General features: G+C 47.1%; 1 protein-coding gene across 4 annotated transcripts in view; it reads left to right on the top strand.

Annotated features, from left to right (window-relative positions):
- The window catches only part of KCNH2 (potassium voltage-gated channel subfamily H member 2), a 168,751-nt gene that overhangs the window by 3,599 nt on the left and 137,575 nt on the right, over positions 1-27,577 (top strand). For 2 of the 4 annotated variants that reach the window (XM_069959276.1, XM_069959273.1), the window contains exons 1-2: positions 419-1,797; positions 27,329-27,559. In XM_069959276.1, the coding sequence (XP_069815377.1) occupies positions 1,722-1,797; positions 27,329-27,559 (307 nt within the window). In that variant the 5' untranslated portion in view covers positions 419-1,721. Of the gene's footprint in view, positions 1-418; positions 1,798-27,328; positions 27,560-27,577 lie in introns of those variants that run through there. The other 2 variants (XM_069959274.1, XM_069959275.1) reach the window with 2 other exon arrangements.

Genomic DNA, 27,577 nt, shown 5'->3' with positions numbered 1-27,577 from the left:
TCGTCCTGTCTGGTACCTCCTGTCATTCACCTCTATCCTTCTCTAGCGCCTCATCCATCATGCACATGACCCTTATCACCAGTGATTCCTTTAACCCTCTCCCCCCCGGTGGCAGCGGCTCCTGCTCTGTGCATGTGATGGAGGCGTCCTGTGGATGGAGCCTCGGTGGCTCCACCTCATCTCCTGCCCCCACTCCCTGGATGTCTCCTGCACACAGACCTGTCTCTTCCCCCCCCCCCCCCCCTCCATCTCTCCATAGGAGCCTGTGATGCTTCCCAGCTGGGAATCCCTTCTGTCTGACAGCGGAGGAGGGGAGGAAGGGCGAGGAGGAGGAGCAGCGGCATCAACAAGCAATAACAGGCAAAACACCGTCGTCTCCTCGAGCATCCCCTTCTGCCTTCTCTCCTAATAAGGGGATGCCTTCTGGAGGAGACGGCCCCGGCTGCCTGCCAGCCAGGAGCTAGAGCACGCGTCCTGCACCCTGCCTGTCACAGACAAAGGGACCCAGCCACCCCCAGGAGGCGCCACAGCAGCAGCAGCAGGTGACGACCACCCTGGATAGACCCAGCACCCAGATGTGAGCGCCCGTCCTCCCTCCTGTGCACGCTCACCACCGATTCCCGCCTTCCTCAACAAAGGATCATGGGATAATAGCGCCGCCAGCACCCACTGGGATTTCTACATCAGCGCCGCTATTTGGATTGCGTGCCAGCTTTATCCAGAAACGTCTGCACCTGCGGACCATGCCCAGCCAGGATTACCCTGCCAGACGTAACAAGTGCCCACAGCATCTACACGTGCCAGTCCTAGGAGCCCCACGTCCTTGAGGAGTGTAAGACATTGTGGAAGTTTCAGCGCCCCGTGGCCAGCAGTAGCGCCCTAGGGTGGGCACCTGATAGGTACCTTGGTGATCCAGGCCTGCCCACATATTGAGAAGTTCTTTGTGTGGTTAGCAGTGTGCCCTGTGCCTAGGGTGGGCACCAAGCATTGACAACCTTGTGGAAGATCCTTACTGGTACCATTGTAGTTGCAGCCCTTGTCTATGAGCTGCCAGCCTGGTGCACAGCTACTTGTACCCTATGCCCACTGGACGTGACACGCTGGATGCTCTGACCACTCTGAATGTCTTGCCTTGTTCTGCGAGGAAGAGGAGGAGGGTGAGTGTCTGTATCACCAGCTAATAATAGATAGAGATAGTCGTCCGTTCACCTCACACCCCGTGCCTGGCGTGACAGTCGCCTCCTGGGATGAACCCGCTGACTCCTATTGTCTGAGCATAACGCTGGCTGAGGCTTGAAAGGGTTAACAGCTTCCCCTCCTCTCATACCCCGGCACACGTGTAGATGGGCCCCAGTGATTGGCATTGAGAGGCAGCGGCTGATTTGAATACAGGTGCAGCTGGGGCAGCAGGTGGATGGGCATCGCCTGGCGTTATAGAACTTCCTGAACCCTCCTCCCCCAGATATTACCCCACCCCTGGTAAGAGAGTAGCATGAAGACCACCGGCATCGGGTAGCTGTATGACGCAGATCAGCAGGGGGACACTTGGATGTGACAGCTCCGTCTATGCCCTGTGGCACCCAGGACCTCTCTATGTCCCCTTCTCGGGATCTGGACATCATCCTTATTGTTTGTTGTGTCCTAGGGGTGGCACGTACCACCACCCTTCATGTGATCAGTGAGGAGGAGGATAGACGACTGACGCTACCCATGGGATAAGGATGCCGGTCCGCAGAGGTCACGTCGCCCCCCAGAACACCTTCCTGGACACCATCATACGCAAGTTCGAAGGACAAAGTAAGAAATGACTTCTTGTTTGTTCTTATTCTTATACTAAGATATGCATGGGCACTGGGGTCGTTACATGTGGCATACAAGCACCATACAGCGGGCATGGTATAGAATAACAAGCAGGGGTCCCATGGTCCTGTGGCATGTGGTATACTGGCACAGACACAGGGTCCTGGTATAACATATCAGTATCCAACAGTGGGCACAGGCTCCTGGTACAGTATAACGGTAACAGCAGGGGTTTCAGGGTCCTGACATGTGATATACCAATAACCAGCAGCGGGCACAGGGGTCCTGGTATGGTATAACGGTAACAGCAGGGTTCCCAGGGTCCTGACATGTGATATACCAATAACCAGCAGCGGGCACAGGGGTCCTGACATGTGATATACCAATAACCATCAGTGGGCACAGGGGTCCTGACATGTGATATACCAATAATCAGCAGCGGGCACAGGGGTCCTGACATGTGATATACCAATAACCATCAGTGGGCACAGGGGTCCTGACATGTGATATACCAATAACCATCAGTGGGCACAGGGGTCCTGACATGTGATATACCAATAATCAGCAGCGGGCACAGGGGTCCTGACATGTGATGTACCAATAACCAGCAGCCGGTACAGGGGTCCTGACATGTGATATACCAATAACCAGCAGCCGGTACAGGGGTCCTGACATGTAATATACCAATAACCAGCAGCGTGCACAGGGGTCCTGACATGTGATATACCAATAACCAGCAGCCGGTACAGGGGTCCTGACATGTGATATACCAATAACCAGCAGCGGGTACAGGGGTTCTGACATGTAATATACCAATAACCAGCAGCGGGCACAGGGGACCTGACATGTGATATACCAATAACCAGCAGCCGGTACAGGGGTCCTGACATGTGATATACCAATAATCAGCAGCGGGCACAGATCCTGACATTAGATATACCAATAGCCAGCAGTGGGTACAGGGGTCCTGACATGTGGTATATCAATAATCTACAGTGGGCACAGGGGTCCTTATATGTGATATACCAATAACCATCAGTGGGCACAGGGGTCCTGACATGTGATATACCAAAAATTAGCAGCGGGTACAGATCTTGAGGTGATATTCCAAAACCAGCAGGAGGTACAGGGGATCCTGACGTGATATACCAATAACCAGCAGCGGGCACAGATCCTGACATGTGATATATCAATAACCAGCAGCAGGTACAGATCCTGACTTGTGATATACCAATAACCAGCAGAGGGCACAGGGGTCCTGACATGTGATATACCAATAACCAGCAGCCGGTACAGGGGTCCTGACATGTGATATACCAATAACCAGCAGCCGGTACAGGGGTCCTGACATGTGATATACCAATAACCAGCAGCCGGTACAGATCCTGACTTGTGATATACCAATAACCAGCAGTGGGCACAGGGGTCCTGACATGTGATATACCAATAACCAGCAGCCGGTACAGGGGTCCTGACGTGTGATATACCAATAACCAGCAGCCGGTACAGGGGTCCTGACATGTGATATACCAATAACCAGCAGCGTGCACAGGGGTCCTGACATGTGATATACCAATAACCAGCAGCGTGCACAGGGGTCCTGACATGTGATATACCAATAACCAGCAGTGGGTACAGATCCTGACATGTGATATACCAATAACCAGCAGCGTGCACAGGGGTCCTGACATGTGATATACCAATAACCAGCAGCGGGTACAGGGGTCCTGACATGTAATATACCAATAACCAGCAGTGGGCACAGGGGTCCTGACATGTGATAAACCAATAACCAGCAGCGTGCACAGGGGGTCCTGACATGTGATATACCAATAACCAGCAGCATGCACAGGGGGTCCTGACATGTGATATACCAATAACCAGCAGTGGGCAAAGGGGTCTTGACATGTGATATACCAATAACCAGCAGCGGGCACAGATCCTGACATGTGATATACCAATAACCAGCAGCGTGCACAGGGGTCCTGACATGTGATATACCAATAACCAGCAGCGTGCACAGGGGTCCTGACATGTGATATACCAATAACCAGCAGCGGGTACAGATCCTGACATGTGATATACCAATAACCAGCAGCGTGCACAGGGGTCCTGACATGTGATATACCAATAACCAGCAGCGGGTACAGGGGTCCTGACATGTAATATACCAATAACCAGCAGTGGGCACAGGGGTCCTGACATGTGATAAACCAATAACCAGCAGCGTGCACAGGGGGTCCTGACATGTGATATACCAATAACCAGCAGTGGGCAAAGGGGTCTTGACATGTGATATACCAATAACCAGCAGCGGGCACAGATCCTGACATGTGATATACCAATAACCAGCAGCGTGCACAGGGGTCCTGACATGTGATATACCAATAACCAGCAGCGGGTACAGATCCTGATATGTGATTTACCAATAACCAGCAGCGGGTACAGGGGTCCTGACATGTAATATACCAATAACCAGCAGTGGGCACAGGGGTCCTGACATGTGATATACCAATAACCAGCAGTGGGCAAAGGGGTCTTGACATGTGATATACCAATAACCAGCAGCGGGCACAGATCCTGACATGTGATATACCAATAACCAGCAGCGTGCACAGGGGTCCTGACATGTAATTTACCAATAACCAGCAGCGAGTACAGATCCTGACATGTTATATACCAGTAACCAGCAGTGGGCACAGGGATCCTGACACGTAATATACCAATAATCTGCAGTGGGCACAGGGGTCCTACCATGTAATATACCTATAACCAGCAGCGAGTACAGATCCTGACATGTTATATACCAGTAACCAGCAGCGGCACAGGAGTCCTGACACGTAATATACCAATAATCGGCAGTGGGCACAGGGGATCCTTACATGTGATATACCAACAACCAGAAGCGAGTACAGATCCTGACATGTTATATACCAATAATTGGCAACGGCACTGGGATCTTGACGTGATATATCAATAACCAGCAGCGGCAAAGGGTTCCTGATATTTGTCTTCTTGGTGCCAGTCCCGTGCCAGCCGCTGGTCCTGTGTCATAAAGCTTGTAGTGATGGTTTCTTGGCTGCGTCATTGTCAGCTGTGCCCTCAGTGCCCCCCCACCCCCGCTGGTACATGTATTTATGCCCATATCACTTGTCACCCAGATGGCTGAATACTAAATCTTTCTCCAAGTGTAACACAGGATGCTGGGGGTTGTAGTTCATGTCTTCTATCCATCACGCTGTCCGACTAGAGGACGAACCAAGGACTTATACTGTACTGACAGCAGCGGGAGTCTGCCCTGCAGCCCCATGTAACTGAGTGCAACCAGCGGTGTGTGCAACTATCCTGAGGCCAGGAGATCAGGATAACACAGAGTACTGCTGTGTGTGTGTGTGTGTGTGTGTGTATATATATATATAGTGTACGTGGTGTTACATAGGACTGCAGGTCACATCTACTACATTATCTGTACTCAGAGAGATATCACTGTGATATCTGTGGTGTTACATAGGACTGCAGGTCACGTCTACTACATTATCTGTACTCGGAGAGCTATTACTGTGTTATCTGTGGCGTTACATAGGACTGCAGGTCACATCCATTACATGTAGGGAGACGCTTGTTCCCGAGAGCTGTACTTCAAACTGCTCCTATGTCAGATTGTTATGTGGAGTGATAGACATTAGGTAAGTAAAGTAATGACAGCACACTGACCATTATGGTGACCGCCATCAGCCGCTCCTCTTATAAAACAGCCGGACGTCTTCAGCCCCGGTCACTTTCCACACGTGTTGATGAGATGTGAGAACAAACTTTAGCAAAATACTTTAAAAAAAGGGGGAAAAAACTTTGGTCCAGACATTGTTATTTATCATACTGCTTTTTATGTATAATCAATTTTTATTGATTTGGTGACTGTAAAACAGTAGAGGTAAGCATCAATCGACAGGTGCAAAACAACCAATGAGATGTAGGGAGCAGTGAAAGCTCTGCGCCCTCTAAACTAAGTGATAGGGGAGAAGGGTTCTGGTAAGAGAGGAGACCAGGAGCCCAATGTTACTCTGGCTGAGCTCCGAAAAACCAGTGTGGAGATGGGAGAAACCTCTTGGACAGGGGTAGGGAACCGTGGCTCTCCAGTTGTTGCCAAACTACAACTCCCATCATGCCTGGACAGCCAAAGGCTGTCCAGGCATGATGGGAATTGTAGTTTTGCAACAGCTGGAGGCCAAGGTTCCCTACCCCTGCTCTAGGAGGTCACCATCTTTGTGGCCTCCACCTGTCTGGACCAGGAAGAAGCCGATCCTCAGTAAGGGCCGTATTACACGGCCTGACATTAAGCACCAATCTGCTGTGTGCTTTTAAAGTGTAAAACGAAAAAATACTTACCTGTCCGAGCTCTCTGGTGTCCCACTGTCTTCTCCCCGCAGCTGCGGCTGGAACGCCTGAAGCCGTCTCTGAAGTGACAGTCTGCTCAGCCAATTGCTGGCTGCGGTGCTGTCCAGTCTTGGCTAGTGATTGGATGGGAGGTCTGTCACTTTAGAGGCGGCTTCAGACGTTCCAGTGGCAGCTGCAGGGAGAAGATAGATGGACACTAGAGAGTGCGTACAGGTAAGTATAATCTATATTATATTTTTTACACAGTCATCAGCTGTCGGCATCACTGTTACACGGAACGATTTGCAAATGGACAATTTTTAAACCTCTTTAATGGTGCATTTACACACAGATATTTATCTGACAGATTTTTGAAGCCATAGCCAGGAACAGACTATAAACAGAGAACAGGTCATAAAGGAAAGAATGATATTTCTCCTCTTTTTAAAATCATTGCTGGCTTTGGCTTTAAAAATCTGTCAGATAAATCTGTGTGTGTAAACGCACCATTAAAGACAACAATCAGCTGATGATCGTCTCTTCGATCGGATGATGATAGTCTCTTCGATCAGATATTGATTGTCTCTTCGATCAGATATTGATCGTCTCTTTGATCAGCTGATGATTGTCTCTTCGATCAGATGACGATCGGCTCTTCGATCAGATGATGATCGTCTCTTCGATCGGATGATGATAGTCTCTTTGATCAGATATTGATTGTCTCTTTGATCAGATGGTGATCGTCTCTTCAGGTGAACATTATCTTTAATACATGGAATGATGAAACCTAATGCTGCATTTACACGGAACGATAATCGTTCGAATTTGCACGATAACGATCGAATTCGAGCGAAAATCGTACGTGTAAACGCAGCGAACGATCAAATGACGAGCGAGAAATTGTTCATTTTGATCTTACAACATGTTCTTAAATCGTCGTTTGCAAAAAATTCACAGATCGTTCCGTGTAAACAGTCGTTCACCGATTTAACCTATGTGCGAGATAGGCTTAAGCGATCGTAAAACGATTTTTCCGTACGATGTATCGTTCCGTCTAAACGCTGATAGTTATAAAAAAAAAAATAGTTGCTTCAAAGTCGTTCACTCATTTCCATGGAACGATAATCGTTACTTATGATCGTAATTGCGATCGTTTTTTCTTCGCTATTTATTCGCTATTGCGTTCGTATCTATTGCGAATGACCGAATGATGTCTTATTCAATGCGAACGATTTGCGAACGTTTTGCGAACGAGCAGCGATAAAAATAGGTCCAGGTCTTATAAAGCGATCAACGATTTCTCGTTCGGTCGTTAATCGTTACTGCATTTCAACCGAACGATTATCGTTTAGATTTGAACAATTTAACGATAATCTGAACGATAATCGTCCGGTGGAATAGGGCCCTTAGTCGTACAATCGGGCGAATTATCGCTCCGTTTAAACGCAGCATAATGCCCCTATTCCACGAGTCGTTTGGAGGAGCAAACGAGCGCTAATAGCGCTCGTTTGCTCCTCGTTACCCGCTCGCTGCCGCCGCTATTCAACGCGGCTGCAGCGAGTGGGTGAGTGCGGGAGGGGGCGGCGGGGAGCGGCGGGGGGCTGCCCGGGGGATCGCTGATCGTCCGGGCAGCCCATAGGATATAGCAGCGTCTGCTGCCGATGCTCCTATTCAACGGAGCGACGGCAGCAGATCGCTGCTATATCAGTCGCTTGTTTTTCAACAGGTTGAAAAACAAGCGACTGCAACGATCAGCCGACATGAACGATGTCGGCTGATTGTTGCACTCTATTCCACGGGACGAATATCGTTCGTAGCGGCCGATATCGGCCGAATACGAACGATATTGCTCCTTTAAACGACCCGTGGAATAGGGGCTTAAGGCTGAGTTCCGCTCCGAGGACTGAGGGTGATGGAGATTATAGGGGTTGTAAAGATGTCCACCATCCTGTCCTCACGTCTCATCATTGGGCCGGGGCTGAGGACCTGCCTCGTGCGTTGTATAATCACTCCGGAGTTTATAAGGCGGCCGGTCGCAGTGTACTCAGCCTCACGTTTGGTGCTCTGGGTTTTCTCATCCACGTCTCTATTTGTAAAGAGAAAACATTAGCGCTGACCGTAGCAACCAATCAGACGGCTCCTTTCACTTCCTTCACTGCTATCGGGTCCGGCGGTGACTTTGACGCTCTCTTTCTTTGTGTATGGTTTTGTATCCCCTCCCCCCGCCATCCCCCTCTGTGTTTATACCCCTCTATATGGGTATTACGAGCTGCATGGATCTGTGTATTCACTGTTGTATGTGGACTGCACTGATACATTGTAACAAACCATCAGAGAGATCAGTGCTGCTGCTGCTGCTGCTGTGTAGCAAACCCTCAGCTGTGATCAGTCACCACTGTCGAGCTCCCTGTCTGCTGCCAGTAAATAGGAACGCTCTTATCCAGATGTAATAAAACCGTATCCTGTCCCATTACTTTTCACAGCTGAGGGTTTGTTCCTGTTGTATCGGTTCTAGACAAGTCACCTTGGCTTCCCTGCCCTGTTCTGGCAGCCAGAGGCTGAGCGTTTCAGTCTGGGGGAGTCCTGCAGCTGTAATGGAGGTTATACTGGGGTCACCCCGCTTTCTATGACACAGATGTAAGCTGAATGGTCGGGGTACGATGTCTGGAGACGCTGGATTGTAGGGGGCGCTCTCTGGATTTGGGGTGACCTAAAGGAGCGATGATATTTGCTTTTCAAGATATAAATGACTCCTATGAGATAATGTAATAATAATGAAAACGTGTCATGTGACAGGCGGATAGCGGCGTGTCAGAGCGATAAAGATGTGTCATGTGAAGCTGTGCGGCCACTGCACAGTATCACTTCTCTTATTCCGTATATATGGGCAGTGCACAGTACGACTTCTCCTGTCCTGTATGCTGGGTGTAATCCTCAGTATCTGCTCTTATTCTGTATAAATAGACACTGCACAGTACCACTTCTCCTGTCCTGTATGCTGGGTGTAATCCTCAGTATCTGCTCTTATCTGTATATATGAATATTGCACAGTACCACTTCTCCTGTCTTGTATATTAGGTGTAATCCTCAGTATCTGCTCTTATCTGTATATATGAATATTGCACAGTACCACTTCTCCTGTCCTGTATACTAGGTGTAATCCTCCGTATCTGCTCTTATTCTGTATATATGGACACTGCACAGTACCACTTCTCCTGTCCTGTATACTGGGTGTAATCCTCAGTATCTGCTCTTATTCTGTATATATGGACACTGCACAGTACCACTTCCCCTGTCCTGTATACTGGGTGTAATCCTCAGTATCTGCTCTTATTCTGTATATATGGACACTGCACAGTACCACTTCTCCTGTCCTGTATACTGGGTGCAATCCTCAGTTTCTGCTCTTATTCTGTATATATATATATATATATATATATATATATATATATATACACTGCACAGTACCACTTCTCCAGTCCTGTATACTGGGTGTAATCCTCAGTATCTGCTCCTATTCTGTATATATGGACACTGCACAGTACCACTTCTCCTGTCCTGTATACTGGGTGTAATCCTCAGTATCTGCTCCTATTCTGTATATATGGACACTGCACAGTACCACTTCTCCTGTCCTGTATACTGGGTGTAATCCTCAGTATCTGCTCTTATTCTGTATATATGGACAGTGCACAGTACCACTTCTCCAGTCCTGTATACTCGTGTAATCCTTAGTATCTGCTCTTATTCTGTATATATGGGCACTGCACAGTACCACTCCTCCTGTCCTGTATACTTAGTGTAATCCTCAGTGTCTGATCTTATTCTGTATATATGGACACTGCACAGTACCACTTCTCCTGTCCTGTATACTGGGTGTAATCCTCAGTATATATACACTGCACAGTACCACTTCTCCTGTCCTGTATACTGGGTGTAATCCTCAGTATCTGCTCTTACTCTGTATATATGAATATTGCACAGTACCACTTCTCCTGTCCTGTATACTGGGTGTAATCCTCAGTATCTGCTCTTATTCTGTACATATGGGCAGTGCACAGTACCACTTCTCCTGTCCTGTATACTGGGTGTAATCCTCAGTATCTGCTCTTATTCTGTACATATGGACACTGCACAGTACCACTTCCCTGGTTGGTTGTACTGTGCGGCTCTCCTGCTGTGTCAGATCATCTGAGGACATGTTCAGGAATAACAGAATCTTTTTTGGGATAATTGTGCCGTCCCCCGCAGAGCTTACAATCGTTTCCGTAGCTCGGCTGTAATTACACAGCAATATGAATCTTCCAGGATGGGCGGCGGGGCCCCTGGAGGAGCTGACGGGCCCCTGCACCTTCACCTGTACCTCATAGTGTATCCTGAGCATCCACATCTGGTCACATCCAGAGCTGTATCCACTATTCTGCAGATTCCACATGTTCTTGCGCCCCCTGCTGGTTCAGTGTCTGTACCGATCTGTGCTCAGCAGTATATACCTTCCCTCCTGAGGATTGTTATATTATTTCATTATGATGTATTAGCGGCCATGTTTGTGGCGCCTCTCCGTCCCCATCGGACACAATAGGTGCGGCCCGCTCCATTACCACTAATGTGTTTAATGGCTTCTTCCTCCCTCCTGGGGGCGACGCTCTCACTTTCCGGTGGTTTTGGTTCTTTCAGGATAATTTGCAGCGAATATTACGTTATTTAATTACATTTCATAAAGTTAAAACCTCTGATTTTTTTCTCGTGATGCAAAAGTAACAAAGCTGTGAGGTCAGCAGAGGGAAGGACCACACCGTACACTGAGCTCAGCTATTCCTCCTCCTCCATACACAACATGTACACCGGGCTCAGCTATTCCTCCTCCTCCATACACATGTACACTGGGCTCAGCTATTCCTCCTCCTCCTCCATACACATGTACACCGGGCTCAGCTGTTCCTCCTCCATACACATGTACACCGGGCTCAGCTATTCCTCCTCCTCCATACACATGTACGCTGGGCTCAGCTATTCCTCCTCCTCCATACACATGTACACTGGGCTCAGCTATTCCTCCTCCTCCTCCATACACATGTACACTGAGCTCAGCTATTCCTCCTCCTCCATACACATGTACACTGGGCCCAGCTATTCCTCCTCCTCCATACACATGTACACTGAGCTCAGCTATTCCTCCTCCATTATACACATGTACACTGAGCTCAGCTATTCCTCCTTCTCCATACACATATACACTGGGCTCAGCTATTCCTCCTCCTCCTCCATACACATGTACACTGAGCTCAGCTATTCCTCCTCCTTCTCCTCCATACACATATACACTGGGCCCAGTTATTCCTCCTCCTCCTCCATACACATGTACAATGGCCTCAGCTATTCCTCCTCCTCCTCCATACACATGTACACTGGGCTCAGCTATTCCTCCTCCTCCATACACATGTACACTGGGCTCAGCTATTCCTCCTCCTCCATACACACATACACCGGGCTCAGCTATTCCTCCTCCTCCATACACATGTACACTGGGCTCAGCTATTCTCCCTCCTCCATACACATGTACACTGGGCTCAGCTATTCCTCCTCCTCCATACACATGTACACCGGGCTCAGCAATTCCTCCTCCATACACATGTACACTAGGCTAAGCTATTCCTCCTCCTCCATACACATATACACTGGGCTCAGCTATTCTCCCTCCTCCATACACATGTACATCGGGCTCAGCTATTCCTCCTCCTCCATACACATGTACACTGGGCTCAGCTATTCTCCCTCCTCCATACACATGTACACTGAGCTCAGCTATTCCTCCTCCTCCATACACATGTACACCGGGCTCAGCTATTCCTCCTCCTCCATACACATGTACACTGGGCTCAGCTATTCCTCCTCCTCCATACACATGTACAGTGGGCTCAGCTATTCCTCCTCCTCCATACACATGTACAGTGGGCTCAGCTATTCCTCCTCCTCCATACACATGTACACTGGGCTCAGCTATTCCTCCTCCTCCATACACATGTACAGTGGGCTCAGCTATTCCTCCTCCATACACATGTACTGGCTACTATGGGGGCACTGGCTACTGTGGGGGGCACTGGCTACTATGGGGGCCACTGGCTACCATGTGGGCGCTGGCTACTATGGGGGGCACTATATGGGGGGGATTGGCTACTATGGGGGGATTGGCTACTATGGGGGGCACTATATGCAAAGATGTGGGGGATTTGATGGTGGCGGTTGGGGGGGGCAAATTCGCACCTCTGCCCAGGGGCCCATAATACTGTTAAGACGGCCCTGACCGGGCTCAGCTATTCCTCCTCCTCCATACACATGTACACTGGGCTCAGCTATTCTCCCTCCTCCATACACATGTACACTGGGCTCAGCTATTCCTCCTCCTCCATACACATGTACACCGGGCTCAGCTATTCCTCCTCCTCCATACACATGTACACCGGGCTCAGCTATTCCTCCTCCATACACATGTACACCGGGCTCAGCTATTCCTCCTCCTCCTCCTCCTCCTCTTCCTCCTCCATACACATGTACACTGGGCTCAGCTATTCCTCCTCCATACACATGTACACTTGGCTCAGCTATTCCTCTTCCATACACATGTACATCAGGCTCAGCTATTCCTCCTCCATACACATGTACACCGGGCTCAGCTATTCCTCCTCCATACACATGTACACTTGGCTCAGCTATTCCTCCTCCATACACATGTACACTGGGCTCAGCTATTCTTCCTCCTCCATACACATGTACACTGGGCTCAGCTATTCCTCCTCCTCCATACACATGTACACTGGGCTCAACTATTCCTCCTCCTCCATACACATGTACACTGGGCTCAGCTATTCCTCCTCCATACACATGTACACTTGGCTCAGCTATTCCTCTTCCATACACATGTACATCAGGCTCAGCTATTCCTCCTCCATACACATGTACACCGGGCTCAGCTATTCCTCCTCCATACACATGTACACTTGGCTCAGCTATTCCTCCTCCATACACATGTACACTGGGCTCAGCTATTCTTCCTCCTCCATACACATGTACACTGGGCTCAGCTATTCCTCCTCCTCCATACACATGTACGCTGGGCTCAGCTATTCCTCCTCCATACACATGTACACTAGGCTTAGCTATTCCTCCTCCTCCATACACATGTACACTGGGTTCAGCTCTTCCTCCTCCATCATACACATGTACACTGAGCTCAGCTATTCCTCCTTCTCCATACACATATACACTGGGCTCAGCTATTCCTCCTCCTTCTCCTCCATATACATATACACTGGGCCCAGCTATTCCTCCTCCTCCATACACATGTACACCGGGCTCAGCAATTCCTCCTCCATACACATGTACACTGGGCTCAGCTATTCCTCCTCCTCCATACACATGTACACTGGGCTCAGCTATTCCTCCTCTTCCATACACATGTACACTGGGCTAAGCTATTCCTCCTCCACCTCCATACACATGTACAGTGGGCTCAGCTATTCCTCCTCCATACACATGTACACTGGGCTCAGCTATTCCTCCTCCTCCATACACATGTACACTGGGTTCAGCTATTCCTCCTCCTCCCTACACATGTACACTGGGCTAAGCTATTCCTCCTCCACCTCCATACACATGTACACTGCACTCAGCTATTCTCCCTCCTCCATACACATGTACACTGGACTCAGCTATTCCTCCTCCTCCATACACATGTACACTGGGCTCAGCTATTCCTCCTCCTCCATACACATGTACAGTGGGCTCAGCTATTCCTCCTCCATACACATGTACACTGGGCTCAGATCTTCCTCCTCCTCCATACACATGTACACTGGGCTCAGCTATTCCTCCTCCTCCATACACATGTACAGTGGGCTCAGCTATTCCTCCTCCATACACATGTACACTGGGCTCAGATCTTCCTCCTCCTCTTCTTCCTTTTATTCATTCCAATGATGTAAACTTTAGAGAGAAGTAATCTTTAATCCCGCTCCATCCCTCTTAGGTTCGGCTCCTTGGCTTAGGCCTGGCGCTCTCGCCAAATGCAGAAAATCGTTATCTCTCACTTTAGGGATTTTCTCCTGGTCTGATGTCTGAACCGGAGCGATCCGGAAATCTCCCCGGATAGCAGGGATGAGAGACGTTCACCAGATGTGCGCCCGGGCCGGATTATGTTATTAACGGCTTTTCACTAATATTACATAATAATATAATGTTATAATGATGCAATAATGTGTAAGATTATAGAACAGGTATCCAGAAGGGGAGGGAGCTTCAGCCAAAACCACCCATTAGTGGCCTCTATGCCTGTCAATCATCCCTGCACTGCGCGCTGACAGGCAGAGAGCTGTGACTAGTCACAGGCGGCTCCCTGCCCAGATGACTAGTTGCTGCCCAGCGTAATAAAACATCTTTTGTAAAGCTACTGCTGCAGCCACGGCTAGTATACTCTGCGAGCTGCGCTGTAGATTTATACTGTGCGACTGGGAACCATATCACCACAATCGTGCTGACTCGTTCCCCTTAAAGGGGTACTCCAGCAAAATTCCAGCTACTTCAGATGTATCTGTAAGACGTTCAAAGATAGGTGTCTGGTCTAGTTGTGACCACATGGGCAGATAGGTGGGAGCAGGATTGTTTGTCAAACACAGGAACAGCGAGGCCGCCATGATTGGGGAGGCGGAAGGGATCAGACTTGATGCTAGGTCCTTCCAAACAAGCAGCATCGGGGTCACCAATGAGGCTTTGTAGCTTTGGGGTGCGGGCATCCACAAGTTCTTTAGGGGGAATGAGGATGAGGGTGTGTAAGGGGGATCTTGAGAGGGGGTGGTGGAAAAGTGAGATTTTTCTATTGGTTTAAAGGAGAAGTCCTGTCAGATTGAAAAACATTTATATTTACCCCTCCCCATGCCTTTTTAGTGCTGCTCCGGGGTCCCACTGACGGCCACCGGGTAAAATTTTAGGCTGGAATCCAGGTACGTCACATACCCTGCTCTTCCAGCTGCAATGTCTAAAGGCCCTATTCCACGGGTCGTTTAGAGGAGCAATATCGTTCGTATTCGGCCGATATCGGCCGCTACGAACGATATTCGTCCCGTGGAATAGAGTGCAACGATCAGCCGACATCGTTCATGTCGGCTGATCGTTGCAGTCGCTTGTTTTTCAACATGTTGAAAAACAAGTGACTGATATAGCAGCGATCTGCTGCCGTCGCTCCGTTGAATAGGAGCATCGGCAGCAGGCGCTGCTGTATCCTATGGGCTGCCCGGACGATCAGCGATCCCCCGGGCAGCCTCCCCGCCGCCCCTCCCGCACTCACCCGCTCGCAGACGAATAGCGGCGGCAGCGAGCGGGGAACGAGGAGCAAACGAGCGCTAATAGCGCTCGTTTGCTCCTCCAAACGACTCGTGTAATAGGGGCATTAGGGCCCTATTCCACCGGACGATTATCGTTCAGATTATCGTTAAATCGTTCGAATCTAAACGATAATCGTTCGTTTGAAATGCAGTTAACGATTAACGACCGAACGAGAAATCGTTGATCGCTTTATAAGACCTGGACCTATTTTTATCGTTGCTCGTTCGCAAAACGTTCGCAAATCATTCTCATTGAATAAGACATCGTTCGGTCGTTCACAATAGATACGAACGCAATAGCGAATAAATAGCGAAGAAAAACGATCGCAATTACGATCATAAGTAACGATTATCGTTCCATGGAAATGAGTAAACGTTTTCAGGTCTTTCGCAATAGCGGTCGTTTGAGATCGTTAATCATTAACGATTATGCAAACGATAATTGTCCGGTGGAATAGGGCCCTTAGCCTGGATGACAAACTGCCTACCCGGCCAGTCAGTGACTAGGGCAGTGTGCCACCCCAGACACTGATTGGCTCAGCGGGCAATCGATCATCTGGGTACGTGACGTTGCAGCCGTCAGCAGGACCCAGGGGCAGCACTACAGAGGCACGGGGACAGGTAAGAATACTAAGAACCCTCCTTAATTTTAATTTCACAGGACTTCTCCTTAAATGAATTGTTTTGTAGTAGATTGGCACATCAGGTTGTCCTATAGCTCCCTTATTCTTCTGCTGGATGAGCACAGTGTGGGCAGTGCCTAGCCACTTTCCTTTCCATAAGAAGCGAGAGAAGAGGCTTTTTATAGAGTGAACGCATATGGCGGGTTATATGATTGGGATCATCTGCAAGATATACAGGATTTTAGGTAATTCACAAGTTTTTAATACAGCTCAGACAGATATAGTAATGTCGTGACGCCAGTGCTAGTCCAGCACACAGGTGTGGTGTTATACCTGCAGTATGTTGTGGCTGGCTGTATTCCCCAGAAATGGTCGGTGACCTGCCGGGTTGTGATGGGTCCCTTGGGCTCTTGTCACGGTAGTCCTGAGTGGCAACTGACCCACCCGGACTATTGGTACCGCCACCCACAGAAAGGGGAAAAATAACCCAAGGTGTGCGGCTAGTGTGTATAGGTGCTGGTGTTGAGTCCCAGTGGTATAATAATATAACAGCTTTACTTTAAAGTCTCTTCATAGTACAAAACTATTTTGCAACAAATAGATAAATCTTTACACAGACTTTAGTGCTTGAACTGGTTTGTGCTGAGGAGATGCTTGAAGAAGTAGAGTAGAGGTAGTTGTAGCGGGGCTTGAAGAGTTGGAAGTAGAGTAAAGCAGTGTAGAGGAGTTTGTCAAGAGAATCCTAACCCAATGTAGTAATGTACGCTGCCGGAACATAAGAGAATACTTGAGAGTGAGAAGTTTCTTGTACCTGTGTATAGACTTTAGTCTGACCACCTTCTGCCCTACAGTGTCGAGTGACTCGTCCTCCTAGGGTAATACAAGCCCGTCGTGGTCACCTTGGTGAAGCTAAGCTCCCGGGGATGTCCCAGTTACCTGCTCTGCGAGATAGGATACGTAGACCTTCTGGTAGCTTTGTCCTATGCAGGCTAGGTACTCTTGTGTATCAGGATACTGCCCTGCACTTTTTAGACTAGTTCTCAGTGTGGGCTAGGATATTCCCAGACTCTTTTCCCTATAGTAGCTATAGCATAACTAAAAGAACTAAGTGTCTTTAGTTGCCCCTGAAGCACATTGTACACATAAAACAGTAACCCGAACAGTAACTTCACCTGTGCTATACATAAGTGCACACATATAAAAAATACTGACATCTAGTGGTGAAACATTAAAGTGTAATACATCACCACTTTAACCTGGAGTAAAAAGCTTTTGCGACAGGTGTACAAGAGATAAGAACACCCGTGGTGGGACACCGCACTGTACTGTGCCCACATCTGCCCTGCTCATTCCTTCAAACTCTCTGCAGTCTCTGTCCGCCCTTGTGTTTCCCATCCTCTCCATTACTGTACAGTAACTTATAACATCACATATTCTGCTGTTTCTGAATGTTTGTTTCATTTGTTTTACATGTTATTCTAAATCATAAATCTTTACTTTTGGGGTGGGGAACCAATTGTCTGCATTTTAGTTATCTCTTATGGGAAAATTTGCTTTTGTTTAAGAGTGGATTTGGATTACAAGCACAGTCCCAGAAACTATGCTCATAATCCAAGGCACCACTGTAGATTTTGTCTCCCTGGCCAGTAGGTCAGCGGTATGTCCTCTTCCTTTAACAGGTAAATAATTGAGGTGAGTATTGCTGCGTTTACAAAGAGCGATAATTCGCCCGATCGTACGATTAACGATTTTGAAATAACGATTTGTTTTTGATAACGATCAGCGTTTAGACGGAACGATATATTGTATGGAAAAATCGTATTGTGATCGTTTTGCGATCGCTTAAGCCTATCTCGCACATAGGTTAAATCAGTGAACGACTGTTTACAGGAAACGATCTGCAAATTTTAAGCGAACGACCGACGACAATTTGAGAACATGTTCAAAGATCAAAATGAACGATTTCTCGCCCATCGTTTGATCGTTCGCTGCGTTTACACGGAACGATTATCGCTCGAATGTGATTGTTATCGTGCAAATTCAAACTATAATCGTTCCGTGCAAACGCAGCATAAGGGAATGTAATTTAGCTGATATAGGTCAGTGAACAGCTGGGAAACCTTAAAGGGGTCATCCAGGGAAAATATTTTTCTATAAAAACAACTGGTTTCAGAAAGTTATACAAAATAAGAAATATCTTCGGTCTTCCAGTACTTATCTGCTGCTGTATGTCCTGCAGGAAGTGGTGTATTCTTTCCAATCTGACACAGTGCTCTCTGCTGCCCCCGCTGTCTATGTCAGGAACTGTCCAGAGCAGTAGCAAATCCCCATAGAAAACCTCTCCTGCGCTGGACAGTTCCTGACATGGACAGAGGTGGCAGCAGAGAGCACTGTGTCAGACTGGAAAGAATACACCACTTCCTGCAGGACATACAGCAGCAGATAAGTACTGGAAGACTGGACATTTTTAAATATAGGTAAATTACTAATCAATAGAACTATCTGAGTTGATTTCAAAGAAAAATATTTTTGCTTGATAACACCATTAATGATTGACCTCCATTTTTCAGTCTTAGTCTTTTCACAGCTGAGGGTTTGTAACAATGGTTTACCATTTATATACTATGCAATTCTCTGTGGCCTCCAGACTTATGCATTGTGACTATGAGAAGAGGAGAGGGATTTGTGATGCTGATGTCTTTAGCTCCCAGTGTTTGGTCCAGACTGGATCCAATAGTAACAGACCCTCAGCTGAGCAGTAATAGGTCAGGACAGTTTACCAGTGTCTGGATAGTAATAAGAAGGTTCCTATTCACTTACAGCGAGCAGAGAAAATGGTGAGAAGTGCCTAGAAATTGTATTCAGATACAAGTAAGAAATGACTGAGTGTAATGTGTGAGATGAGGGCGACCCCATAGGAGACCCCCGGACGATGTCCTCACCATATGGGGGTCATTCTCTATGACCGCCAGGGCTCTTGGACACGGTATTGCTGCAGTTCTGGACGGGACCCGGCAGAGGTCATGTGATGTTTGTCTTCAGTTAATTAAGTGACTGCAGTAATAAGGGGGAATTCTAAACATGAGCGACCCCCGAGGGTCATTGATATGGGGGGAAAGGACAGTGACAGCACTGACTGTCCTGGGGAACACTGACCTCCATACTGTCTGCTGAGTGTATCTAATCCTATTGTGTGAGACTGTCTACTGAGCTGTGTATCTAATCCTATCGTATACTACTGTCTACTGAGCTGTGTATCTAATCCTATCGTATACTTCTGTCTACTAAACTGTGTATCTAATCCTCTTGTGTGATACTTTCTACTTAGCCGTATATCTAATCATATTATATGCAATAATGTCCACCTAAGCCTGTTATATGTGATACTGTGTGGTGAGCTGTGTATCTAAGCCTTTTATGTGTGATACTATGCGGTGAGCTGCATATCTAAGCCTGTTATGTGTGATACTATGTGGTGAGCTGTATATCTAAGCCTTTTATGTGTGATACTATGCGGTAAGCTGCATATCTAAGCCTGTTATGTGTGATACTATGTGGTGAGCTGTATATCTAAGCCTTTTATGTGTGATTCTATGCGGTGAGCTGCATATCTAAGCCTGTTATGTGTGATACTATGTGGTGAGCTGTATATCTAAGCCTTTTATGTGTGATTCTATGCGGTGAGCTGCATATCTAAGCCTGTTATGTGTAATACTATGCGGTGAGCTATGGTTCTGAGCCTGTTAAGTGTGATACTGTGTGGTGAGCAATGTACCTAAGCCAGTTATGTGTGATACTGTTTTTTTATTGAGCTGCATATCTAAGCCTGTTATGTGTGATACTATGCGCTGAGCGATGTACCTAAGCCTGTTATGTGTGATACTATGCGCTGAGCGATGTACCTAAGCCTGTTTTGTGTGATACTATGCGGTGAGCTGCATATCTAAGCCTGTTATGTGTGATACTGTTTGGTGAGCTGCACATCTAAGGGCCCTATTCCACCGGACGATTATCGTTAGCATAATCGTTAACGATTAACGATCTCAAACGACCGCTATTGCGACAGACCTGAAAACGTTCACTCATTTCCATGGAACGATAATCGTTACTTATGATCGTAATTGCGATCGTTTCTTCTTCCGTATTTCTTCGCTATTGCGTTCGTATCTATTGCGAACGACCGAACGATGTCTTATTCAATGCGAACGATTTGCGAATGTTTTGCGAACGAGCAACGATAAAAATAGGTCCAGGTCTTATAAAGCGATCAACGATTTCTCGTTCGGTCGTTAATCGTTACTGCATTTCAACCGAACGATTATCGTTTAGATTCGAACGATTTAACGATAATCTGAACGATAATCGTCCGGTGGAATAGGGCCCTAAGCCTGTTATGTGTGATACTGTGCACTGAGCGATGTACCTAAGCCTGTTATGTATAATACTATGCGGTGAGCTGTGTATCTAAGGGCCCTATTCCACTGGACGATTATCGTTCAGATTATCGTTAAATCGTTCGAATCTAAACGATAATCGTTCGGTTGAAATGCAGTTAACGATTAACGACCGAACGAGAAATCGTTGATCGCTTTATAAGACCTGGACCTATTTTTATCGTTGCTCGTTCGCAAATCGTTCGCGTTGAATAAGACATCGTTCGGTCGTTCGCAATAGATACGAATGCAATAGCGAATAAATAGCGAAGAAAAAACGATCGCAATTACGATCATAAGTAACGATTATCGTTCAATGGAAATGAGTGAACGTTTTCAGGTCTTTCGCAATAGTGGTCGTTTGCGATCGTTAATCGTTAATGATATGCAAACGATAATCGTCCAGTGGAATAGGGCCCTAAGCCTTTTATGTGTGATTCTATGCGGTGAGCTGCATATCTAAGCCTGTTATGTGTGATACTATACGGTGAGCTGCATATCTAAGCCTGTTATGTGTGATCCTATACGGTGAGCTGCGTACCTAATCCTGTTATGTGTGATACTATACGGTGAGCTGCGTACCTAATCCTGTTATGTGTGATACTATACGGTGAGCTGCGTACCTAAGCCTGTTATGTGTGATACTGCTTGGTGAGCTGCATATCTAATCCTGTTATGTGTGATACTATACGGTGAGCTGCGTACCTAAGCCTGTTATGTGTGATACTGCTTGGTGAGCTGCATATCTAAGCCTTTTATGTGTGATACTATGCCCTGAGTGATGTACCTAAGCCTGTTATGTGTGATACTGTGTGGTGAGCTGCATACCTAAGCCTGTTATGTGTGATACTATGCGCTGAGTGATGTACCTAAGCCTGTTATGTGTGATACTGTGTGGTGAGCTGCATATCTAAGCCTGTTATGTATGATACTGTGCGCTGAGCGATGTACCTAAGCCTGTTATATGTGATACTATGCGGTGAGCAATGTATCTAAGCCTGTTATGTGTGATACTATGTGGTGAGCTGCATATCTAAGCCTGTTATGTGTGATACTGTGTGGTGAGCTGCATACCTAAGCCTGTTATGTGTGATACTATGCGCTGAGTGATGTACCTAAGCCTGTTATGTGTGATACTATGCGCTGAGTGATGTACCTAAGCCTGTTATGTGTGATACTATGCGGTGAGCAATGTATCTAAGCCTGTTATGTGTGATACTATGTGGTGAGCTGCATATCTAAGCCTGTTATGTGTGATACTGTTTGGTGAGCTGCGTACCTAAGCCTGTTATATGTATATTCTATCTTATGAGCCAGTATCTAGGACTCTGGTGTTTGATACGATCTACAGCGCTGTGTATCTGAGACCATTATCTGTGATACTGTGTGCTGAGGTTTGTATCTAAGCCTTTCATGTGTGATATTGTCCTCTGATCTGTTGTATCTAAGTCTATTATGTATGATTTTGCCTTCTGAACTGTGTATCTAAGACCATTGTGTTTGATACTATTTATATAGAACTGTGTATCTAAGACCACCATGTGCAATACTGTCTGCTAAAATGGGGTATCTAATTGTATCATGTGTGATACTGTGTTGAGCTGGTATATCAAAGCCTATAATGTGTGAGACTGCCTGCTGGGCTACTGGATTTGACTATCCAGTGTGATACTGTCTGTGGGGTGAGTGTATCTAAGACCATTACTGTATGTTACGCCTGTGTATCTAAGCTTGTTATTTCCCAGCCTTGGTGTGTACACTGTGCCATGTGAGGGTGATGGCGGTGAGAACGTGCCGGCGGGCTGCGCAGAGCGGGATAATCCTCTGGACGGGATCACTGCTCTAATCAGGCTCCAGGGTGATTGGTTTATCTCCTAATCCCTGACTTTCCCTTTTCCTGGCTGCTTCCTGACTCTGGTGCCCCCTGTCCTGCCGCCCGGCTGGCACGTGTGCTCTGCGACCATACTGCGTGGTGGTACTGTGTGCTGGATGTATACATGATGCACAGAGGGGGCACTATGAATGTGTGGGGGCACAGAGGGGGCACTATAAATGTGTGGGGGTACAGAGGGGGCACTATAAATGTGGGGGGGCACTATAAATGTATGTGGTCTCAGAGGGGGCACAATAAATGTGGGGACACAGAGGGGGCACTATAAATGCGTGGGGGCACAGAGGGTGTAATATAAGGATGTGGGCACAGAGGAGGCACTATAAATGTGTGTGGGCACAGAGGGGGCACTATAAAAGTAAAAAGGCACAGAGGGGGCACTGTAAATGTGTGGGGGCACTATAAAAGTGTGGGGGGCACAGAGGGGGTTTTATAGATGTGTGGGGGCACTATTAATGTATATGGGCACTGAGTGGATACTATAAATGTGTGGGTGCACAGAGGGGGCACTATAAATGTGTGTGGGCACTATAAATGTGTGCGGGCGCAGATGTGGCACTATAAAAATAAAGGGGCACAGAGGAGGCACTATAGATGTGTGGGGGCACAGAGGGGGCACTATAAAAGTGTGGGGGGCACTATTAATGTATGTGGGCACCGAGTGGACACTATAAATGTGTGGGGGTACTATAAATGTGTGGGGGCACAGAGGGGGCACTATTAATGTATATGGGCACAGAGGGGGCGCTATAAATGTGTGGGGGCACTATAAATGTATATGGGCACAGAGGGGGAACTATAAATGTATATAGGCACAGAGGGGGCACTATTAATGTATATGGGCACAGAGGGGGCACTATTAATGTATATGGGCACAGAGCGGCCCTATAAATGTGTGGGGGCACTATAAATGTATATGGGCACAGAGGGGGTACTATAAATGTATATGGGCACAGAGGGGGCACTATTAATGTATATGGGCACAGAGGGGGCACTATTAATGTATATGGGCACATAGGGGGCGCTATAAATATGTGGGGGCACTATAAATGTATATGGGCACAGAGGGGGTACTATTAATGTATATGGGCACATAGGGGGCGCTATAAATATGTGGGGGCACTATAAATGTATATGGGCACAGAGGGGGTACTATAAATGTGTGTGGGCACAGAGGGGAACTATTAATGTATATGGGTTCACAGAGGGCATTATAAATGTGTGGGGGCACTATAGGTATGGGAGCATAGAGGGGGCAGTATTAATATGTGGGGGCACTATAAATGTGTAGGGGCTTAGAGGAGGCACATAGGGGGACTGGCAATGTGTGAAACACTACAAGGAGCACTTTCATAGTGCATGGTCTGAAGTGTGCCGTAGTACTGCTTGGGGAGGGGCAGGGTATAGTGCACAATAAAGAGAAGCACTATTGTTGTATAGGGCGCCATGGCGCATTACTGCAGTTTGTGGCATTATGAGTGGCAGTACGGAGGGTGCTTTTAAAATAAGTAGTTTAAGGGCCCTTATTACACCAACAGATTAGCTGACAGATTTTTAAACCAAAACCAGGAATGGATTTGAAAAGAGTAGAATCTCAGTCTTTCCTTTTATCACCCGTTTATCAGTCTGTTTATAGTTCATTCCTGGCTTTGGCTCAAAAAAAATCTGTCAGATAATCTGTTGTTGTAATAGTCATGTTTGTAAAAAGTCTTCACAGCCGTCTGGGCCAGATGAAGAGGGAAAGAAAAGAGATGTCGCGAAGAAGATGCCCCCCTTAGTAACTGGATGTAACTGCACTGTAGCCGGCCTGCAGAGAATCTGATTGGCTACTAGTACTGGTTGTGAAGGTGTTGCAAAAAAACAATTGAGCCATTTAACATGTCCCTCTTTCCATTCACTAAAAAAGCAGATACCCTGATAATGACCCCATCACCCCTCCCCCACCTTTTTAATGTGGCGCTATTCATTTTCGTATTCTGCAAGCAGTTACAAAATGCCGAGTCATCCACATAGGGAGACGTGATGTTATGGTGTTGGAGGAGTCTGAGGGTACATGTGTCAGATGTCTAATATCTGGTCCTGTATAATATCCAGTGCTCTCCTGTACATTTTCGCCTGTGGCGGCCTAATATATATATATATATATATATATATATATATATATACAGGCCTCTTCATGCCTGTCCTTAGGCCTGATGAGCGCTCATGGTGCCCCCGCTCAGAGCTCTGGCGGTATAATTGGTTCCTGGTTGCCGGAGAAGTGTTATGTGTGATGTAACGTTGAATAATTTATGAGCCCTGTATAAATATGGAGACGATCGTCCCTTTAATCCTCCACCGCCGCGGCTGCTTCTTTATATTAGTGACCAATCTACAGTCACAAAAAAAAACTGCAAAACTCAGTCACCTTCCTATTACCGGATTCTGTACAAGCGCGATGTGCTGCGTGTGCAGTAAGGCCTTGTGTGTGCTTTGGCGGCAGCTTATTAAAGGGATTTTCTCAAATCCACTGGTTTCAATTATTACTGGTTATATAGATTAGTAATTTACTTTTAGTTCAAAATCTCCAGTCTTCCAGTACTTATCAACTGCTGTATATCCTGCAAATGGGGTATTCTTTCCAGTCTGACACAGTGCTCTCTGCTGCCACCTCTGTTCATGTCAGGAACTGTCCAGAGCAGGAGAGGTTTTCTATGGGGATTTGCTGCTGCTCTGGACAGTTCCTGACATGGACAGAGGTGGCAGCAGAGAGCACTGTGTCAGGGTGGGTTCATACTGAGGAATTCACGCAGATATTATCCGCGGAATTCCGTCGGCTGTCCGCGCGCACGGCCACGCGCCTTTCCGCCGGCTCCATAGACACCATTCTATTGGCCGGTGTATTCCGCTATCCGCTGAAAGAAGTGACATGTCACTTCTTTTGGCTATGTGCACACTGAGGAAAAGGGGAGGAATTCAGCTTGAAATTCAGCTTGAAATTCCTCCCGTAAAAAATGTACAGAGCAAAGTCCCATTGTGTTCAATGGGTTTTCTGCTCTGTTGTTCACACTGCAGAATTTCAGAGCAGAATTTTCTGCCGCAGATCTGCTAGAGGAATCCTATAGAAGTCAATGGGGGGCTTAAATTCTGCTTGAATTTTGCCTGAAAAATTTCTGCTTCAATTCCTCGAGAATTGCTCAGTGTGCACATACCCTTTGGCGGATAGCGGAATACGCCGGCCCATAGAATGGTGTCTATGGAGCCGGCGGAAAGGTGCGCGGACAGACAGTGGAGTTTATCCGCGAGATTTCCTCAGTATGAACCCACCCTCAGACTAGAAAGAATACCCTATTTCCTGCAGGACATACAGCAGCTGATAAGTACTGGAAGACTCAATATTTATAAATAGAAGTAATTTACAGATCTAGGTAACTTTCTGAAACCAGTTGATTAAAAAGAAAAAAAGATTTTTGCCGGAGTACTCCTTTATGTTTTGTAGCTGGTTTGGAGAATTTATGATCTTCACTGATTAAACATTGTCTTAAAGGGGTTATCCAGCGCTGCAAAAACATGGCCACTTTTCCCACTCTCTTGTCTCCAGATTGGGTGGGGTTTGAAACTCCATTGAAGTAAATGGAGCTTAATTGCAAACCACACCTGAACTGGAGACAAGAGTAGGGGGAAAAGTGGCCATGTTTTTGTAGCGCTGGATAACCCCTTTAAGGGATTCAAGGAATGAATGTTCTTACATCTGTATAAAGCCATGTTACAGGGATGGGACTAAATAACTCTGTGCTACTAACTGGCAGTCATATATGACCGCCATTGTTTACATTTTTACCCTATAACAACCAATCAGATTGTCCGTTTTGAAAATCTATACTTGTCTATAAGTAGAGCACCTCTTTAAGTAACGATTTCCTTGAGCCATGTGTCCTAGTACTCTGATTATTACCGACCTTTAGTCCTGTAGTTCACCTGTCCGCATCCCTGATCATTGCCCTGTTCTCTTTATAATTGTGCTCCAAGGCTGGGAAAAGCTGTAGCCCGTAGAAATACACTTATAATTCTACAGCTTTCAGAGCTAAAAATCTCCCTGCAGCCCCTGCTTGTTCAGAGTCTGCACATGTCTTGCATTCTGTGTATACTATCATTAGAAAAGGACATACATGCTGCTTTAGTACAGGAGCTCAGCTAAGCTTACCGCATGCTTACTGACTGTTTCCAGCTGTAGAGACAGCGCAGGATTTTCTTGGTGCAGTAAAAGATATTACACTGATAGGGTACCTGCACACTGCGGAATGGCGACGGATAACCCCTCGCACATTCTACAGCTCGGGCGGATTCCATCGTCCGTCCAAAGAATGAACATGTTCATTCTTTGGACGGAGGGCAGAATCCACCCATGCATAGACTAGAGTCTATGACACCGACAGAGACGCGCGCGTGCGCCTCAGTCTGCCGGCGGGTGCGAGCTGCGGAATGCACGAAGGGTTATCCATTGCCATTCCACAGTGTGCACGTACCCTTAAGGCAACATAAGATTGTAACACCAAAAACAAAAAACAGAATGCAAGACCAATGTAAATATAAGTATATATATATATAGTTTTTGGTGTTGGATAGTTTTGAGTGCGCTTAGACCGCACTATTTAGGCCCCCCTCTTTTTTTGGTAACAACATAAGATTGTGTAATGCTTAATTTCATTCCATAGGGTATATGGCGGTATATAGATAGATAGATAGATACTACATAGATTGACATGGCATGTTGGGCAGTAGAGACAGGGGGTCCGAGGTTGTACATTGCCTCCTGTCCTGTCACTAACACCTTTCTATCTTCTCTCACAGGTCGAAAGTTCATTATCGCCAACGCTCGTGTGGAGAACTGCGCCGTCATCTACTGCAATGATGGATTCTGCACCATGTGTGGCTACACCAGAGCGGAGGTCATGCAGAGACCCTGCACCTGTGACTTCCTGTACGGCCCCCGTACCACCTCCAGCGCGGTGTCGCAGATCGCCCAGGCCCTGGTGGGATCCGAGGAGCGTAAGGTGGAAATCTCCTTTTATCGCAAAGATGGTAAGTTGCTACCGATTG

The sequence above is a fragment of the Dendropsophus ebraccatus genome, chromosome 2 (assembly GCF_027789765.1).
Source record: "Dendropsophus ebraccatus isolate aDenEbr1 chromosome 2, aDenEbr1.pat, whole genome shotgun sequence".
NCBI lineage: Eukaryota > Metazoa > Chordata > Amphibia > Anura > Hylidae > Dendropsophus > Dendropsophus ebraccatus.
This window is presented reverse-complemented; position numbering and strand designations above follow the sequence as displayed.